Source organism: Scomber scombrus, chromosome 22 (assembly GCF_963691925.1).
Source record: "Scomber scombrus chromosome 22, fScoSco1.1, whole genome shotgun sequence".
NCBI lineage: Eukaryota > Metazoa > Chordata > Actinopteri > Scombriformes > Scombridae > Scomber > Scomber scombrus.
In genome coordinates, this window is record NC_084991.1 from 23,120,840 (window position 1) to 23,142,650 (window position 21,811).

A 21,811-nucleotide genomic window follows, 5' to 3' on the forward strand; every position below is an offset into this window, starting at 1 on the left:
TAGTGTTTGTGAACAGTCAGTAAATTTAGCTGTTCATGGATGTGAACCTGACAGCAGCAGGTAGCACAGAGAGATGATCTTTCTCAACTGGAACTGTTCACTGAGTTGAACTGAGTCTAAATATCCTGCAGTCACATTAAAAATAGTGGACAGTAAAAGTGGTTTTCTAATCAAGATGTCCTCATGGTAACTTTGTGGAGACAGACATGGGATAAGATCAACTGTCGTTTTACATTAAAGGAATAAAAGGCCTCAGAAATAAAGATTGATCAAATGTTCATCATCATATGCATGAAGTAAATATAAAGTGTCCTCTTTCATGATAACATATGTTGTAATATATGTGTAATTACAGACTTTCTCGCTGTGGACTCTCAGAGACTGACTGTGAAGTTGTGGCCTCAGCTCTGAAGTCCAACTCCTCCCATCTGACACATCTGGACCTGAGTGACAACTACGAGCTGTTTGATTCAGAAGTGAAACTTCTGTCTGATGGACTGGAGAGTCCAAACTGCAAACTGAAGAGTCTGATGTGAGTTCACTGACTGTAGCTTTGGTAGATTTTTTCCTATAAATTAAATTTGTATACATTTTCAGGATTTGCTTAACACAAATATGTAGAATTTAAATGTTTTCAGGAATTTAAAATCCACAGTCTTGTTGTGAGTAAAAATGACTTCCAGAGTTGAAACTAATATGAGGCTTCAGCAGTCTGAGTTCCACATATCAAGTAAGTATGTTTGTGTTTGTTCAGTGTTTCCTTGCTGAGCTGCAGTGGAGGGATCCAAACTCAAAGAGGGAATTTTAGTTCTAAATATTCTACTTGAAACTGATCAAGTTTACTTGATGAAGGAGAAATATTTATTTATTATATTCTTTAATGTGTTTTTAATGAATAATGTCTGATCATTGATTTTGATCCTTCAGAACACACACAGACACACACACACACACACACACACACACACACACACACACACACACACACACACACACACACACACAAACATATAGCAGAGAAAGTTTGTTCACCTGTTTGTACAGAGCAGAAACATCTACAAACGCCAGAGAAGCAGCCGGTAAGACTGCTCACTTTTAAAGACTGTCTGCAGGGAATTATTGCTGCAAGCTCAACTGTTTGTCCTCACGCTAGTTAGCCACAGAGATGGTTGCCTGGTAACGCTTGATGATTTAACTCTTTAAACACCAGGGTTTACCTGATGGTTTATTTTTGAAACTGTTGATTGTGAGTATTATTCATGTGATACTTGGTTTAAGGTTGGTGTAAAAACATTGTGTAGTTTAAAAGATCCATCATTTAAAACACTATAATTTAAATAGTAAATTAAATGAAATTATTGTAAACATTAATGGTACATTAATGTTAAAATGCAGTTAATACAGGTAAAAGTAAAATGCAGTGCCCATTAAAAGGTATTAAAAGTAATTCATTATCTGATATAAAGCTTAAAAATGATGACAGTGAGTTACTTCATGTTTAATTTAAGGGACACTTTGGGGGTTTTCAATATTTGCAAATGTGTATATTTTCTTGTTTCCTTGTTATTTCTTGTTTATTTATTTTCGATATTTTCTTTTTCTCTGTTTTGTCTTTGCTTTTTTCACCTTTTGAAACAACAAATGAAATGGCTAATGAAGCTAATGAGATTAATGAAATACAACTAATGCCATTAATCTGTCTAAACTGCACCTACAAATAAAAAAAGAAAAAGGAAAAGCTATTTGTTTCATTAAGGCTGACATTATGATGATCCACAATAACACAATGACAAAGTCACTCTGCTCATTTTAGAGAAAAGCTCATTGATGAGGACATAGTAATGTTGAACTACACATTTAAATACTGAACACATCTGATTGGATAATAAATGGATTTTAATCTACATCTTTTATTCTTTATTCAGATTGAGTGACTGCAGTTTATCAGATATCAGATGTGCTTCTCTGGTCTCAGCTCTGAAGTCCAACCCCTCCCATCTGAGAGAACTGGATCTGAGTCACAACAACCTGAAGGATTCAGGAGTGAAGCTGCTGTGTGATTTTCTGAAGAGTCCAGACTGTAAACTGGAGACTCTGAGGTCAGTTCACTGACTGTCTGTTACTATTGTTGATCTTAATGTTTAACAACTGAACCTAATTTATGTACATACATAGCTTACATCATGAACTTCATTTGTTTCCATATTTTCATTTTTTACTGTACAAAGTTTAGTGTGTAGTTATAAAAGATGACTGATTGTTAAAGAAAGTGTAGAAAATGTCCTCTGTTAGTTGTTAAAGTCAATGAATGTTTCTAATTGTTGGTAAAGAGTCACATCTATACAGAAGATCCTCTCAACTAATATCTGATTGAAACTGATCCAGTTTACTTGATGAAGGAAAAATATTTCTTTATTTTATTCTTTAATGTGTTTTAATGAATAATGTCTGATCATTGATATTGATCCTTCAGAACACACACACACACACGCACACACACACACACACACACACACACACACACACACACACACACACACAGCGAGAGATCAATGCAGGTGTTTAAAGTATTTTATGACTCAGTGTTGACATGAATATGTGTCTGAATGTTGTGGTGACATTTGGATGATGTCTGAAGAAGGCTGACATTATGATGATCCACAATAACACAATGACAAAGTCAGTCTGCTCATTTTAGAGAAAAGCTCATTGATGAGGACATAGTAATGTTGAACTACACATTTAAAACCTGAACACATCTGATTAGATTATAAATGGATTTTAATCTACATCATTTATTCTTTATTCAGATTGGAGAACTGCAGTTTGTCAAAGGCCAGCTGTGCTTCTCTGGTCAAAGCTCTGAAGTCCAACTCCTCCCATCTGAGAGAGCTGGATCTGCGTGACAACAACCTGAAGAACTCAGGAGTGAAGCTGCTGTGTTGTTTTCAGAAGAGTCCAGACTGTAAACTGGAGACTCTGAGGTCAGTTTACTGACTGTCTGTTACTATTGTTGATCTTAATGTTTAACAACTGAACCTAATTTATGTTCATACATAACTTACATCCATGAACTTCATGTTTTAGATTTATTTTTTTACTTTACAAAGTTTAGTGTGTAGTTATAAAAGATGACTGACTGTTAAAGAAAGTGTAGAAAAGTTTACTTGATGAAGGAGAAATATTTCTTTATTATATTCTTTAATGTGTTTTAATGAATAATGTCTGATCATTGATATTGATCCTTCACAACACACAAACACACACACACTCACAGAAAGAGAAACACACACACAGACACTCAAATACACACACGGACAGACAAACTGACACACACACACACACACAGATTTTTAATCAGGTTAATCTCTCCTCACTGACTCACTCACTGTCACAGATTGCTGTTATAACGGACCTACTATGCTCTCTCACACAAACACTACTGTACTAACATAACTGAAATCTCTGAAAGAGAGGTAATGAAAATGATTTGATCTCTTAACAAATCTAATGCCAAGGATGACTATGGATTTGACACTAATTGTTTAAAACTTCACATGGAGTCTCTGGTTTGCCCCATGATGCAGCTGGTAAATCTGTCTATCAGGCATTCTGTTGTCCCGACTAACTGGAAGGTGAGAACGGTGAATCCAATCTTCAAATCTGGAAGTAAATCTGAACTCGACTATATACCAATCAGTATTCTTCCTGTCATCTCCAAAATAATAGAAAAATGGGTGGCTAAACAGCATTACATCTGATGCAGTTTGGCTTCCGGGTTCACCATTCCACAGAGTCAGGCATGAGTATGTTTGTTGAAAAAACCAAGTGTCTCCTGGATAGGAACAGCTGTGTGGGAGCCGTTTTCTTGGATCTTAAAAGGGCCTTTGACCACAGAGTACTGTTAACTAAGCTGTCGAAATTTAATTTCTATACATAGGGCCTCTATTGGTTCAGATCTTATCTTGCAGATAGAGAGCAGTGTGTGGTGGTCGGCGGTGTCAAATCCCCCTTACCTGGACTGTCCAGTAGGGGTCCCTCAGGGATCCATACTCGGACCTATTTTGTTTGCTTTTTACATTAACGATTTCTTTGATGTCTGTAAGGGTGTCAATGCACAGTTGTACGCGGATGATGCAGTTATTTTCACCCCTGCGAAAAACACGACTGAGGCTTCTCAAATACTCACAACAGCAATGGCTCATGTTCAGAACTGGCTCACTGATTCATGCCTTTCTTTAAATGTTAAAAAAGTGTCTGTATGATTTTTGCTAAAAGGCCACCAAATACTGATCATTCTGGTGTCTTTCTGGGAGGGTAGGAGCTCGCTTTGGTGAGCGAGTTCAGATACTTGGGAGTCATCCTGGACTCGACACTCTCATTCAGGAAACACATCAAAAAAGTGTCTAACTCTGTCAAATACAACCTGGCAAATTTCAGACATATCAGGAATTCATTAACCAGCAGTGCAGCTTTGATGTTTTTACACTGTATGATCTTCTCACACATAGACTACTGCTTAACGAGCAGGTCACTGGCATGTACGACAGCACTCAAACCGATAGAATCTCTCTATAAAAAAGCCCTAAAGACTCTGGATAAAAAAACCCTTCTCCTTCCATATCTGCAAGACCCTTAAAAACATAATTTACGTTTCCATAATTTTAAAACTTTTAGATTTGCTTGTTTTGTGTATAAAAGTCTCAATGGTCTTGACCGCCACTGAATGAATTCATAAGGAGAAGGACTCTGGGAGGTATGAGCACCAGGGCTTGTGATAGAGGAGACTGAGATTCCCCACAGGCGCATTACGTATGGGGAGGAACGTGTTGTCTGTTGTAGGGGGGGAGGGGGTAGTCTTCCCTCCACAATAAGGGAATGCCACACATACTCATCTTTTAAAGGAAATCTAAAACAATGGCTCAAATCAAACCAAAAGTGCGACCACTAACTGGACTTGAGACTACTTGAACATTACTTTTTATTGCATTGTTATATCCTGTCTGGGTCTGGAATCCTTTGGATTGTGTAATGTATTGTGTTGTCTCTTCTATTTGTATTTGTTCTATCTATTTAATTTATTTGGGACTACAGATGCAAATTAGCAGCTTTGCAATAATCCAGCATGTTTACAGAGATGTTTAATATCGATGTTCATTAATGTGCAGTGTCCCTATCAAAAATAAAGCATTATTAGGGCCCAAGCACTAAACAGTGCGAAGGCCCTATTGTATCTGTAGAGATTATTATACAAAACAAACGCCTTTTTGACAGCCTAAACGTGCCCCAAAACTCACGAAAATTTGCACGCACATCAGACCCTGCAGGTATTTTATGGTTCGCCAAAATGGCTCAATAACGCCCCCTAACGAATATAAAAATGTGAAAGATTGACTTACATGAACGATATTTGGTATATATATACACACCAAATTTCGTTCATGTACGTCAATCTTTCACATTTTTATATTTGTATAATATATATATATATCATGTCCAGACACACAAAAAAGTCTGGGGAACCCATGACGTCACTCCAGCAGGAAGTCGGCCATTTTGATAAATATGTGGGATTTTGGCATTTTCCACGCCTCATACTTTAACGAACTTGTCCTAGGGATTTAATCCGACCGACTTCAAATTCACTCAGAACCATCTTGAGACATTGTAGATGAAAAGTTGTTAAAAAACTTTCTGATTAGGGATTCGGTTTGGGCGTGTCGGCATCGACAATTTTCTTCTCCTTTCGATCCTTCGCCATTAAGCAGGAAGTCCTTATAACTCCTACAGACATCGTCCGATCTGCACCAAATTAATCATGCACGTAGAGGGTCCCGCCCTGAACACGTCTATGCATCAATACTGTGTCAGCTCCATAGCGCCACCTACTGGATACAATAGCGCCCTCTTGAAAATAAAATAAAAATTGAGACCCTCGACTCAGATTGACATAGACAAACGAAATTTGGTACACATATGTATCCTGTACCGACGCACAAAAAAGTCTCTTGGACCCATACTCTAACTCTAGGGGTGTCACGATCTCAATTGAAAATCGAATATCGATTGAAATGACCTCACGATCTCGACCTTCGAAATCAAAGGAGGAATAGAGGATGTAGCCACGCCCCCAAAGTCACGTCCCGCAGGCGAGTCAAGAGGGGAAAAAAAAAACATGTGTTGAAATGCAGCGAGTCAACATTACCTCCTCTAACCTGAACCTGCAGCCGGCAAAAACACACCATGGCAACTGCTGATAGAGGAGATACATCAACAAAACTCGAACTGGTTGTCGGTCCGGTGGGGGATTTGTCTAATAAGCAGCAGCACAGAGCTATCAGGACGCTGCACTCTCACATGCGCTGCATTGATAGTCACACACACATGCGCAGACACTCTCTAGCGCGCTCTTGCTCGCTCGCTACAGGGTCTGGGAGATTGTATATAAGTTGCGGGCGTCAGGGAGCCGCTATCAATATGCGGGAGAGTTGGGATGTCTGCACTAAAGCAATAACTAGCACTGTAGGAGTATTTGTAGCACCAGAGATGCTGTTAGGATACAGTCAGGACCCTGTTAGGACAGTTAAGACACTTAATTGTTCAGTGATGGCTATGGACATTAGGCTGTTTTAATTTAGTTTTTGTTTTATTGTGAACTTGAATATCATCTAATATGAAGAGTGCACACTGCAGTTACAAAAGGGTCACTAGATGATTCTTTTGTTTACAGTAAATTTCCAATTGACTGCTGAAACAAGTTATTGTTACATTATATTGCTAATAACTTATTAATTTTGACAGTAGGGCCTTAGTGTGGTACATTGCAAACAACTGATGGAGATTATATCACTCATGATTAGTCTAAAAATGGCATCAGTGCCAAAAGTACCCCCCCAAAAAAGGATTGAGAATCGAATCGGGACCTTAAAATCGAAATAAAATCGAATTGAGGATTTGGAGAATCTTGACACTCCTACTTAACTTCAACAGGAAGTCGGCCATTTTGAATCATATTTGCGGTTTTGGCCATTTCCACGCCTCGTACTTTAACGAACTTGTCCTAGGGATTTAATTTAAAACATCTTGAGACATTGGAGATGAAAAGTTCTTAAAAACATTCTGATTAGGGATTTGGATTGGGTGTGATGGGTGTCGTAAAATGGCTCAATAGCGCCTCCTAGAAAATAAAAAAAAATTGAGCCCCTCGACTCAGATTGACATAGACAAACGAAATTTGGTACACATGTATAACATGTAAAGACGCACAAAAAATTCTCTTGGACCCATACCCTCCCTACAACAGGAAGTCGGCCATTTTGAATCACATTTGCAATTATAATGCTGTTTGTTGCCACTTGACTTTGAAGATGCGTCGCTGCAAGTGTCGCTGCTTCGTGGCCGGGCGAGGGAGCTCGGGCCCGGTCATCGCTGCTTGCACCTTTTTTTTAAATTATTATTATTATTATTAGGCAAACACTACTATACTCTAACATGTGTATGTGTAAAAAGCCCAGGCCTGCTAAGTAAGAGCAAAGGCCTGAGGCAATTTCAAGTAAATAAAAACACAATTAAGGTAAAATTACTAAAAAAGGGCCGACAACGCCACCTAGGATAAATGAGCCTAGGACTCAAAAGTGTTCTTAAAATCAGTAGGAGCAGAGCTTTAAAAGACAGACAGATACTGCGTGTAAAATAAAATGGGATTATTATCATGAAAAGTTGTCAAAAGCTGGTTTAACCCAAGGCTTTCACAAGACGCTAAATAATTAAAAGTCAATGGAAAGGTACTTAAAATCCAATGGCACAGTTCAAACAGGTCTTTATATGCGGCTGCCGGCTCCGTGTAGTCCTCGCGCTGCCCCACCGTCTTACGGCTGCTGTCTTTGACCGAGATCTGAGGGAGGAAAAGAGGAAGACTTGGCGAGTAGGGTTTTTGGAGACAGGTACAGACCCAGCATTTCCCGGTTCGTAGCAAAACTAACGACCCAGGCCAGAGTAAAACGGCGTTTGCAGAAACTATTGTAGCTCGGTCCTTCCTTGGCTGGCTGCTCCTCGTCTGGGTAAACCCCTTCGTCGCGGGGGAGGGGGCTGTGATTGACAGCTGCCAGACACTCCATCAGACACCATCCTGGCTCTGATTGGTTCTTTTTGTCCAGTCGCGGTGGATTCTGGCATTTGCCAATTTGCAGTAGGAGCAGTAGATGGGGCTAAATGAGCCTGTTTTTTTTTTTTTTTTTTTTTTTTTACAGATTTCTAGTTTCATGTAATGCTGTCTTTACATAGTGACAGTCTTAGCAAATATGACAAAAAATTTGCAGACTTACCAACTGCAGCTTTAAGGCAAGAAGTAAAAAAAGGAATGCAACTCCAGCATGCACAAATAAAATCCAGCAAACAATAAAAAACATGGCAATTAATAAACCCAAGTTAAAAGTAGATGAAATCATGTATAATAATAAAAACATTAAAACATGCATAGACACTGCAAAGAATAATAAAACACTTATGCCTTATTACATATGTGACAGAGTATAGTAGTATATGTGACGTGAGAGATTATAGTAGTAGACTGGACACTCTGAGGTCAGTAGAGAGTTGGAGTCAGTCTGTGCTGGTTTCAGCAGTTTAGTATTAAACACAGTCAGTATCAAAGCAAAGATCCAGTATTTCCTGGTGAACCTCCAACCTTCTCAGTGCTGCTTTCCTCAGTGAAGCTGTGAGAGTAGAATGGTGACAGGCTTCAGGATTGGACAGAAAGACAGAGAGAGAGAGACCAGTCAACCAATCAGATGAGCCAGAAGCTTGTTGCGATCATGTGTTTGAGTCGATGTGAAGACGACTGTTGTTGTTGTGTTGATGTTTGCAGGAAATAAAGCTGGATTACAGCTGACAGCCTTACAAGATGTATAGAGACAGTGGTCCTCATCATCAAACTGTCACACCATCTAATCTGATCTAAAAGTATTTGTTCTCTCATTTCAACACTAAACTATTGATCAGTTCATCTTTGTCAGAGCTCTAAGATCAGTCTGACTGCAGCCTGTAAATCACTGGCTCTGATTTCACACAAGCATCGTTACGTTTAGTAACCATGTGGTCTTTATACAGACCAGAACCTCTGCTGAAGTCCAGGAATCACAGCAGCTGTTTAGCTGAGAGCTCTGACTGATTGTCATGTGATGATTTAACAGCAGGAAACATCTTCAAATCCCACAGAGACTCTGTAGCTTTAAACTTTGATAAGAGTTGACATGTATCAGCAGTAAATCCATCAGTAAACTGATGAGTGAATGTCTCTGTTTCTGCAGTAATGATGTGTTCATGACTCTCAGCACTTTATTTCCTCTGTGTACTTGAGTGAAATCTGCAGAGGAAACACACTTGATAGTAAAAGTGTGTGCAGGTGTGTGAGCTTGGAGCTCAGTGTGTTCACTCCAACACGTTCACATGAGAACTGAAAGGAAGCAAGCTACGCTGCACAGCTGTTCCACTTCTGGTCTGAACAGGACTGAAGTCCCTGCTGCTCTTTATACTGGATGTGCTGCATCACTGACTGACAGCTGATGAAGTGAGTCTCACTAAACACTCATTTATCTCCTCTGTTCTTTCTTCTTCTCTCATCAGATGGAGGTATGATCATTGATCTCTGTCAGAGTGAGAGTGAACATCCAGGAGTGTTGAGAGAGGATCAGCTGGATCCTGATGATCCATCTGGAGCCTGGATCTGGATTTTATCGTCTTCACTTAAGTCTCTTAACTGACTACAAACTGAACAGTTATCTCTGGATTTAGCTGAAGTCAGCACTTTACAGATTTGTTCTACATGAGCTGTTTGATGCAGAAAAGATAAAAACAGGTGTTATAAGTCAGACTGTGAGCCTGGGCTCATATTTATCAAGCGTCTCAGAATCACACTGAGAGTTAACGAGGACTAAAACTAACTTTAACATTAATTAGTAAATATTATTATTAATTGAGGCTCCATTCCACTTATGTTTAAGACAGCCAGGTTCCTGCTATTGCTCAAGTGTAAGAGGAGGTCTGAATACTTAGACACTTTAGTGATTTTAAGACAAATAATGATATATGGTCATTATAGCATTGCTAAAACAACTAATCTAATGGTGGTGTAGTGTTAAATTTTGGGTGATAAATATTAACAATGAACAATGTTGTGTCTGCTTAAAGGGTACTTGATTATTGATTGTTATTTGCTAAAGATAATCAAAACTGAGGGCATTATGATGAAAGAGGTGTATGTGATTCTGCACTTACTGAATGAATAATCACTTCAATGATTTGATAAACATACCCTGAATTATATGTGTTTAAATGTATTACACTTTTATTATAATCTTTTGAAAAAGAAAAGAATGCAGTAACAAAAGTTATGAAACAGTATTATAATTGAGATAGTGTCTCCTGTATAAAAGAAACTGAACTGAAAATAACCCCTGTATGACACACTGAAGATTTATGGCCACACAATCAAGGCACCTGTGACTGGAGTTTTGAATGAAAAGACCGTTATGAGTTTAATGCCAAGAAACGTTGTTGATAGAATCTGATTGGTTGAAATTTACTATGGCAAAGGGGATTTCCCATGGCCAGAAAATTATCAGTATAAAAGAAACATTTAATCTGAAATGTCTCTTCATATCATTTCTGCATAGACGCTGTCTGTGATGTTTTGGTTCCGAGGATGTTTGTTCGTCGACGAATAAAACTCTAACTGCATTCAGCCGGACGACTCTTGGTGATTATTCTGTTTGGACCTTTTGACACTTTAAATTTTAAATATAACGAATTATTGGACTGTTATATAGTAGTATACTTTGAGGTGTGTCAGATGAAAAAGATGATGTGGAAATGTCAGATTTTTATCTGAATTTGACAGATTTTCATGCTATTTACAGATAACACACAGTCCTCTCTGACAAGTCTTAGGACACCTTCAGATGTGTTGTTTTTAGCAATGCTATAATGAGCCACTTTATCTGCTCTCACTTTAATAAATACAGTCAATCCAGCTCTGTTATTACCTCTTAAGGTAATAAATCTTCATTCTGTGTCCGTACCTTTTTATACTGAACAGGGAGACAGACTCAAAGTGTAAAATTCCTGCTTTGAACAGGCTGTGTAAAATTAATGGTACAGATTTCCTGAAATATTGATCCCTGCTCCCTTTCACACACGACCCCATGCTGGAAGTATTGCTGAACATTTCAGGGATAGACTGCATGTGTGAAAGTGTCTTTGGATGCAAGGAAAAACATGCAAGTGAAGAAACGTGGATGCAATAAAGAGATTTGAGATGTTTCCTGTGTGTTCAGTGTATATATGTGTGTATTAGTGGTGGAATGAAGAGGAGACAATATATCATCAATGTGTAAACAGGATCAGTGTTTCTGACACAATCAATGATCATACTGATGCTCTAGCTTGGTTTGTCACTCTTTAGGTGAAATTTTGAACAAAGAAAACAAGATTTGAAATTCAAAGTTGTTGATCATTTGTGACCCCTACTGGCGGTTACGAGGACTCAACAGGTATAAAATAGGGTTTTCAAAAACTGTGCACCATGAGAGGCCTTTGAGCATACAGTCATTAATATGCACTGATGGGTCCAGTAGCATGGAGATTAGCTGCAGACAGATACACACACGACCAATGTGAAGTTATGTAAACCCTAATATTAAAGACCGTGTAAATTCAGACATTTTCTTCCAAACACATTAAATAGGTCATAAATGTATTTCTAAAAAAGGTGTAAAGAGCTTTTCAACCATTTAGATTTGAATTGTGGAATTAGGCTTCACAAACTGTGTTTCAAGATTTCTGTCTGGATTTAATGGGCGGGTCGTAAAATCACCAATAGCATGGTTACACACCGGAGCATAAACCCGCCCTGCTGCTGTAGCTATAAATACATTCAGCGCACACTACTACTACAGTCTACAGTTAGCCAGTAAGCTGAGCTAGCCGCCGAGCTAGCCACCAAGCTAGCCGCCGAGTTAGCAGCAGAGATCTAGCGTCCATGTTTCTGGTAGAGGTGGTGACTTTGATTGACAGGTGACACTTGATAAGGGGCGGGGCTTCAGCGGACTCGGCGGCCACTCCCACAGCGTTTGGGAGCAGAGAAATAGGCAGACTTTTACACAACTTTGAAGCCTAATTTCATATATTTGGCGATTTTGTTAATCATTCAACGTTGGCAGGGTGGTTAACAACACACTGTTCTGTGGTATGTCAAACTCAGAACACATATTTATTTTTACTTTACACAGACTTTAAGTGTTCTGTTAAACTGATGCTGGACATGGACATGACATGGTTAATCACTGTCAGTTCAGGTGTTGACGTGATAATGCAGATATGAAAATTCACACTCAGGCCAAAAAAAACGTATTGGCAGAAGGTCAAAAGTGTGAATACCGAGTTACCGGAAGTGCTACAGGGCAGATCACCGTCTTGAGTAGAACCAGTACGGATCTGCAGGTGCTAAGAAGCCATTTAACAGGAAGCCCAAGCGCAACGGCAAGCTCCTGTGCAGGAAGCGATAGACAAAAAGATAGAATGATACGAATTCATATATAAAAATACAGAAAACCGCCAAAATGTATGACATGCCCATAGCTGATTGGCTGACCCCCAAAAAGAACCATAGTAACAAGAACTAACCAATACATTTGCAGAATCAAAACAACACCCAAACTGCAGTTGAATATAAGGGATTGTAAATATACATTCAGGGCTTTTTCTATGGAACTGTAGAGCGAAGTAGATCAAGTCCGCAGCTGTGTTCTTTGCTTTGTCAATAAACCCCTTGATCTTTAAACATCGAGAGTTTCGCTTTCCTCAAATTTCAACACGACACCAAACACATGGTCCCCTTCAGGCCTCCCCACTTTAATCAAATGTAAGTTTATTAGTGAAGGTTGTAAACCAGCCTCACATCATCACAGACAAATCATCGTCATTAAAAGTTATTTACAAGTTAACCAATTTAATCTAAATTTGTTTTTTTTGCAGATTATCCCAAGTAGCAAAAAATAGGGCAAACATATGAACGCTTTCTTTAATAGATTATTATTTTATTTTATCTGGAATTATTCAAAAATAGTAGTAAATTCTTTTTTTGAGTCAAAATTACAACAGAAATACAGCTCAGGTTTTAATTTTTACAATATATTCTTAGTATCTCATTTTGTTAAAGTCAGTGTCTGGACTTAGATAACATCGCACAAGTACTTTTATTTTTGTTATTCAAATCATTTCATTGATATTTTTGGCAGAAATGGGCTTCCGTACCTGTCAATGCCAACTTTGACAACAAAATACTAAACATAAGCCGATCTGAAAACTAGATTTTATTTAATATTTAGATTTTAACATGGCTCCTTCACAAAACAGGCCGCTGACGTTACATAAAAATAAAAAGAGAACAGCTTCAAATCTTTGTTTTTATTGCAGGAGAAGATCTAATCAGTCCTTAAAACTGATCTTCACAGGTGAGAATCAGATGAATCCTCGTCGTGCGTCTGTAGGTCGACTCCCCATCGGTCGGCGGAAGTCGCTCAGTGGTCGTCCAACCTGGTCTCGAAGTGGGCCGATGGGGTCGTAGCGAGGGCGAGGCAGCAGGCCGCGGGGGAGGTTTGGTCTCTGGTCATACTCCCCGCCGATGATGCCGGGCAGCGGCGGGTGGAGGGGGACGGGAACCGGGCCGAAGATGTCGCGAGGGTTTCGGAGGAAGGGAGGCAGCGAGCGGTGACGAGCCACGTGTCGGATATCACAGCGGGTCTTATAAAACCTTTTGTAAAGCTGGAGAGAAACATAAAGATATACAAGTTGAAAACTAAAAGATTCAGATTAATGGATCATTTCATTTAAAGTTCAATTACAGATTCAGGGCCTGATTTACTAAGATCCCAAATAAAGGAACTAGACTGCATGCACAGTGCAATAGATTGAGTGGTTAGTTTGTGTGCATTTTGCAGGTGATCTACTAAGAATAACTGTAAATGAAAACAGGTGCAACAGGTGCAGACAGCAGTATTTAAATGAGGGGTTTTGTGTCTGAATGGAGAGTTTGGACGAGCAGAAAGCTGCAAGAACAAAATGAAATGTGATCAGGTTCTAGTGGAAGAGGTTAACTAATATATTGAGTTATAACAACAACAAATATTACCAGAAAAACCCACATATGGGAGAGTATTAGTGACAAAGTCAATGCTGTTAGTAAAACCAGGAATATTAACACAGGTGGAAAAAACTGCGTCCTGTGTGTATTCTGTCATTGTGCCTCCGTCTCCTCGTCTCCATAGTAACAGCCGGTTAATACCTGTCCTTCAAAAGTATTATTTATAGACGCAGTTAGCCTCAGCAACATTACCTTCAGGTTTGGTAAATCACAATGCGTGTGCTAAATAACATATTTACATTTTCTCCTCCCTGTATTTTACACACTGGGGTTAAAACGCCTCATATTACATTCATTAAGGTAAACTACTAATATTACAGTCATTAAGGTAAACTACTAATATTACATTCATTACGGTAAACTGCTAATATTACATTCATTACGGTAAACGTACTAAATAAACAGCGCGTACTATCTTGCACATTTAAAAGACTCAAACCTCAGTGCGCTGTGTTAGTAGATCAGCTTGCACATTTTTTACGGGTGATATCAAGTTTGCACGTTTTTACACACGCAGACCTTTAGTAAATCAGGCCCTTAGTGTTTTATGAAGTTTCCTCACCTCTTTCCAGTCCGTGTCTCTTGATCTGCTGGAATCTGAACCTGTTTGTGAAGCAGAATTCATCCAGAAGGACGATTAGAAGAGATCGACTGTTTCATTCTGTATTAACTTTCAGCACGAACATCATGAGATCAGTCGTTTGCGTACTCACTGGTCTGACTGCTGAAGTCTCGGCGGCACAGGTGTCTCCACAGCGAGGAGTCTACCGTGGAGGCGTGGAAGTGTCTGCAGACTGTTGACAGTCTGACCACAGAGCGGACGTCCAGCAGTCGCAGCACTCTGAGGAGGAGCTCAGGAGGAAGAGCGGCCAGACCGAAGGCCACCGGCAGAGCCATGGCTGACACACACACACACACACACACACACACACACACACACACACACACACACACACACACACACACACACACACACACACACACACACACACACACACATTAATCAACGTTTCAGGTTGTTTTTCTGCAGCTACTGTAGATCAATAAAATGTCAGGCTTCAGGTTATTTTACTTTATATCGTTAAAGAGACAGAAATTAACATTTTGAGATCAGCTTCAAGACATTTAAGGTCCGTCCACACTAAGAACTATAACTATATGGATTTAAAATGGTTGTAACTGCAGTGGATGGAGGAGTTCACACCACAACTATAACCACATCGACAGTGTTGAACGATATCGTTGAATCACTTTCAGAGAAACACTGACAACCAATCAAAAAAAATTAACCCCACTTGGTTTGAGTGATTGTAACTCACAAGCTGTTTCTAGAGCTTTCAACCACATCTCAGCCTTCATCGACAGATCGATTTCTAACATTTAATTTTAATTTTCAAAACAACTAAAACTGGTTTGACAAAAGCATTTTTTGAAAAAGCAAAAAGCTCCAGAACAGCTATTAAAAGGACAAGAAGCTTATTTCTTTAACTATCAGACCTTATATTTATAAAGTCCAATTTTTGTTATTTGTACCCGGACCTCGAGATGTAATTTTAAAACTACAAGACCTGTTTAAATAACAGTCCAACCAATTTTTAGTTTGATAAAATAAAAGTAACTTAAGAGCCAATCAACCACATCTCACAGTCTTCATCAACTAGTAAATTAAATATTCACTTTGAATGTTAATATTTACATGTATAACTTAGGTCAGGTGGTTCTTTATCGGGTGCAGATCTGTCACCCAACAGCTGAGGATTTTATATCAATGATGAAGACCATGAGATGTGGTCGAAACCTCCAGAAAAGGCTTGTAAGTGGACCTTATGTTACAATTATTCTGCCAAACCAAAAACAGACTGGATTGATTTATAAATATCGGTCTAGTAGATAAGAAACTAATCTCACTACAAGGTCCAAGAAGAAAAACCTAGTAAGTGGGCCTTGAGTGAGGATTATTTAGTCAAACTAATATTCCAAAGGTGGAAAATGAACTTTAACGTCTGATTTAAAAACACACAGAGTTGAAAGTAATCCCGTTAAACTCTCTCTTACCTTCTCTGGCTGCAGCGATCAGCGGGTACGCCAGCTGGTCTTTGAAGATCCGAGACAGTTTGCCCAAATCTCTGAAAGCTGCAGCAGCACTTTCTCCTGAAAGGAACCAAAGAGACACGACAGGAGTCATTTACGGGAGCTCCGACGCCCGTCTGGTGTCACACATCGACCAATCGGGGCTCTCACCTGGCCAGTCGTCCGTCACGTAGCTGCATGGATTCAGACACAGTTTTCGGACAGTGTCGACGGTTTCGTTCACCTTCAGAGTAGCTGGAGGCAGAGATGTTCAGATGAGTTATGATTCTCTACTACAGATCACATCCTGTTTTCCCCCCTGTGGTTGAAGTGGCGTCCTGAACCAGGGGTTTGAACTCACCGTTAATGACGAGCACGGGGCCCATGCACACAGCCACCACCATGGCCAAGCTGTTCTCACACAGAGGATGAGAGTACTGCAGTCTGTAGACTCCACCTGCTGATCTCCAGCCGACGGGCATCCCACCAGACCTCAGCTCACCTCCCTGAACACACACACAGGTCAGTGATACATAAGTGTTTGTAAGATGAACAATTAATAAATCAGTTAAACTAGTTTCAAAAGCAGCATCAGGTTTGTTAAAATGTACATTTAGTATTTTTGTTGGTTTTATATCATTTGAAATGACATTTGCACCATTTTTTTTTTACCAAAAGTAAGACTGAATGCTCCTGAAAATGTCAAATGGTGTAACCACAAAAGAATGATACATATTACATGTTTTATCACCTACAGTGTATTTAAGTGGACTTATAAAAAATAATTGCTTAATTTTAAAACATCAAATGACAAGAACATTTCTTCATTTAAATTTTAAAGCATTTTGTTAATATTGAGCAGAACAAATCCTAAAAACAACAATTTTTTTCTAAATAATTTGTGACACATGATTGAAAATGTGTTAATAATCATAGTGTTGTGTTGCTAAAAGTGGATTATATTTATTCCACATTTTAGTTCACATTTATTTTTCTGTATATAATCAGATTTCTTATGAAAGAATACTAGTTACACCATTAGGACACTGGGTTACATCATGCCATTGACACTTCATCCTCTACCTCTACTAATGCAGGTGTTTATGATTTATCTGATCATATTTCAGCCTCCCTGCAGTGTTACCTGAGGAGTGAAGCCAGTTTCGAGCATCAGGAGGTTTCCGGCCACCATGATGGCGTCACTGGGACTGCTGGTCTGTGCGTTGTGGTAGAGCAGCTCCAGAGAGAGGGGGGCCTCACCGTCCTCCGCCTCACTGCACAGCATCGGCTCCCAGCTGGGGACCGAAGGCTCAGCGTCCAACACTTCACTGTCCTCCTCAGACTCCGGCTGAGCTGCACGGCTGCTGCTTCTGATGCTGCTGCGCTGCTGAAACCATCAGAGGGAACTTTATTTTATTTCCTGTCATGAAACGATGTCGTGTTTTAGTGTTTTAGCTCATTTATAACGACTCAGCACAACCATGATGAGCTTCACTGACATTGTTTTACACTCAAGGAGACACTTTTACTTTCAGCTTGTTGCGGTTCACAAACATTTAAAGGACAAGTTCACAGCTTCTCCAGTGAAAAGTTAAAGTTAGGTATCTATGAGTCAATGATGTGATGCAACCTAGTGTCCTAATGGTGTAACTAGGCGGGGAGTTCTGGTCCTCTGAAATGAGGCCAACGCGGAAGTAACTTAAAACTGCATTCTATCAAAAGGCCACCAGGGGGCGACCGTTTTGGTGTCAAAAGGACTTCCGTCTCTATACAAGTCAATGGAGAATTCACCAACTTCTCACTTGATTTATAACCTCAGTAAACGCCAACTTGAAAATTTCAGGTGCATGCTGGGAAAAATAAAAACATGGATTCTACTTATATGGGCATCAGGAGGAGCATGAGGCGCCCTCCTGAACCTGTGAACCAATCAACCTGTCAATCACCACGTAGCCACACCCTAATGCATACCCTGCTTTATCGTCACATATAAAATCAGGGAGGCCAAAATGTCCCAAATGAACATCATACTGCATTGAAGAAGGCTTTAAACTAGCGATTGAGACCATAAACACATTTTGAAAACGTTTACTGAGGTTAGAAATCAAGTGAGAAGTTGGTGAATTCTCCATTGACTTGTATAGAGACGGAAGTCCTTTTGACACCAAAACGGTCGCCCCCTGGTGGCCTTTTGATAGAATGCAGTTTTAAGTTACTTCCACCTTGGCCTCATTTCTCCCCGCCTGGTATGAACAGGAGGAATCATTTCAGAGAGATAAACACACTTCAATGTACGTTTGGGCTCCTGACTTTAAAAACTGTGAACTTGTTCTTGAAGCACTTTATAAGAGAGTCTGTGACACCAGATTGAATCCAGGACTCACCTGGTCTGAGGACATGGCAGCTGTCTGTCGGCTCCGATTCTCCGTGCTGCTGGATGAGGAGGCTGAGGAGGTGGAGGCGGCGGCGACGGCTGCAGACTCGGGCAGGATCACACAGACCAGATCTCCAGAGACGATGTCGCAGGACGACAGAGTCTGTCCCGTGTCTGACAGACGCTCCGAGCCGTTCAGAGACAAACTGAAGTCTGTGTCTGCACTGAAAGAGAAACAGAAAAACACATCAGCAACGTCTAAACCTGTCCAAACCTGCGAGCTCCAGCTAAAAATAACACCTGGCTGCATTATAGCTGCTGATTCATCAATAAAAGTGGTTTTATTAGAGAAAGTGAAAGAAGGAGTTTCTGACTACTAGAAGGGTTTCATTGTGAGCGGGTATCTGTTTGGTCTCGTAGGCAACATGATGCACATTATTCCACATTTAAATGTTTTATAAATGTTTATTTGCTCGATTATCAATCATAATAAAAGGCTGGATTATTATAAATGCTTCCTGTGACCAAGAGGTAACACAATAACTATGAAACAATAAAAAGCTTCTCCCACTTCCCCGCTCCTACCATTCACCTATTTTTGTCCTTTTTAGGGGTGCGGGGGGGGGGCTTTGGGGATGCATAGCAGGTTAACAGTATCTGCCACATAGAAGTGATATACATCATCTAAAAGCTGGGAACCTGAGGATTAATTTAAGATGCAGCTCAGCTCAGTTATTCTAGTCATTAATCTGTCATGAACGTCAGACTTTGGTTTGCTGCTTATTACGATGTTAAAGGTTTAGAGTGTATAAGGGCTGAATACTGCATACTACATCACTATAATACTGCAGTACTTTTACTGTAATACTGCATACTACATCACTATAATACTGCAGTACTTTTACTGTAATACTGCATACTACATCACTATAATACTGCAGTACTTTTACTGTAATACTGCATACTACATCGCTCATAATACTGCAGTACTTTTACTGTAATACTGCATACTACATCGCTCATAATACTGCAGTACTTTTACTGCAATACTGCATACTACATCACTCATAATACTGTAGTACTTTTACTGTAATACTGCATACTACATCGCTCATAATACTGCACTACTTTTACTGTAATACTGCATACTACATCACTCATAATACTGCAGTTCTTTTACTGTAATACTGCATACTACATCGCTCATAATACTGCACTACTTTTACTGTAATACTGCATACTACATCACTCATAATACTGCAGTACTTTTACTGTAATACTGCATACTACATCACTCATAATACTGCAGTACTTTTACTGTAATACTGCATACTACATCACTCATAATACTGCAGTACTTTTACTGTAATACTGCATACTACATCACTCATAATACTGCAGTACTTTTACTGTAATACTGCATACGACATCGCTCATAATACTGCAGTACTTTTACTGTAATACTGCAGTACTTTTACTGTAATACTGCAGTACTTTTACTGTAATACTGCATACTACATCGCTCATAATACTGCAGTACTTTTACTGTAATACTGCATACTACATCACTCATAATACTGCAGTACTTTTACTGTAATACTGCATACTACATCACTATAATACTGCAGTACTTTACTGTAATACTGCATACTACATCACTCATAATACTGCAGTTCTTTTACTGTAATACTGCATACTACATCACTCATAATACTGCAGTACTTTTACTGTAATACTGCATACTACATCACTCATAATACTGCAGTACTTTTACTGTAATACTGCATACGACATCGCTCATAATACTGCAGTACTTTTACTGTAATACTGCAGTACTTTTACTGTAATACTGCAGTACTTTTACTGTAATACTGCATACTACATCGCTCATAATACTGCAGTACTTTTACTGTAATACTGCATACTACATCACTCATAATACTGCAGTACTTTTACTGTAATACTGCATACTACATCACTCATAATACTGCAGTACTTTTACTATAATAAAAAGATGACACTGTAAAGGTTAAAGTTATGTTCTAGTTTTAATGAGACTGGAGGAAGGTGAGTCTGACCTGAGTCCCAGAGAGGACAGAACTGTGTCTTTGATGTGATCTATGAGATCTTTCAGAGTCGGTTCTTCTCCCGCTAACTCCACCCGGCTCGTCTGCTTGTTGACCCGAACACGCAACTTCATGCTGGGTAAGAGAGAGAGAGAGAGAGAGAGAGGTTGGAATATGACACCATAATGATAATGGTGGTGGTGTTAGTGGTGATGTTGTTGGTGGTGGATCAGGTGGCCAATTCTTACACATTTCTGTCCCATTTAATTAAAGTTATAGAACAAATATACTGATCTTATTCATGATCTTATTCATGAGTCCAATATCTTCCAGATTCATCCAGACTCATGTTTGAATGGCTATATATTGTTACTCTCCTATTTTTCTTTAGCTACTTTTACCTGTCATAACTACATTTAATACACATTTGACTCAACATCCCCATCAGGAATCTCCATTTTACATTTTTCTGATGAGTCATTAACGTCGTTTTGTGTGTTTTTAAGCCTGAAATCAGATTATATTTATACATTTAAGCTCCAAATTCAGATTAAACTCACTTTAATGTTCAGTTAGTGAAGGTTAAGAGTTCAGAGGACAAAGCTGCAAATCAGCTGACCTTAAATACAGTGAAATAAATCAAATTAAACAGAAATATAATCAATAAATCAAGTTAACAGGAAGCTGAAATGTTTCGTTTTCGTTTCTGCAGCTGAAACGTTAACTATCATTAGTTACTGCGTGACAGTTAATGTTAATGTTAGCTCTAACTTTCACTTTAATCACGTTATAATGACGCAGACAGGCTCATAGTTAAAGATATAAAGTTAAATACTTACATGTTGCTTTAACGGGAGAGATTTTAGATCATTTCTGTCATAAAATCCAGCTTTTAAACACAAGAAGAACCAACAACAACAAGGGGAGAATAATGTCCACAGCAACGCCTCTTCTTCTTTGGTTACTGGCGGACCAACACACATACAGCTTCCGGTTCACACTTTCAAAATAAAACCTTAATTGCGGCGACTATTAAAAAAAAAATATATATATATATATATATATATTGGATTATTTATGCGCATTTCACATTAAATTGTT

At 39.1% G+C, this 21,811-nt stretch overlaps 1 protein-coding gene across 2 annotated transcripts; it reads right to left on the minus strand.

The window, feature by feature from the left end:
• Positions 1-13,449: 13,449 nt before the first annotated feature.
• fbxo7 (F-box protein 7) lies at positions 13,450-21,656 on the minus strand. Of its 2 annotated transcripts, none has more exons than XM_062443475.1 (10): positions 21,550-21,656; positions 20,723-20,845; positions 18,655-18,868; positions 17,415-17,654; positions 16,632-16,776; positions 16,442-16,525; positions 16,256-16,351; positions 14,914-15,099; positions 14,763-14,803; positions 13,450-13,821 (listed from the first exon to the last, which is right to left on the minus strand). In XM_062443475.1, the coding sequence occupies exons 2-10, from the start codon at positions 20,842-20,844 to the stop codon at positions 13,519-13,521; spliced, it is 1,431 nt and encodes a 476-aa protein (XP_062299459.1). In that variant the 5' UTR covers position 20,845; positions 21,550-21,656; the 3' UTR covers positions 13,450-13,518. The 2 variants fall into 2 exon arrangements, with proteins under 2 accessions (XP_062299459.1, XP_062299458.1); XM_062443474.1 differs by having other exon boundaries at positions 17,415-17,657.
• Positions 21,657-21,811: the final 155 nt, after the last annotated feature.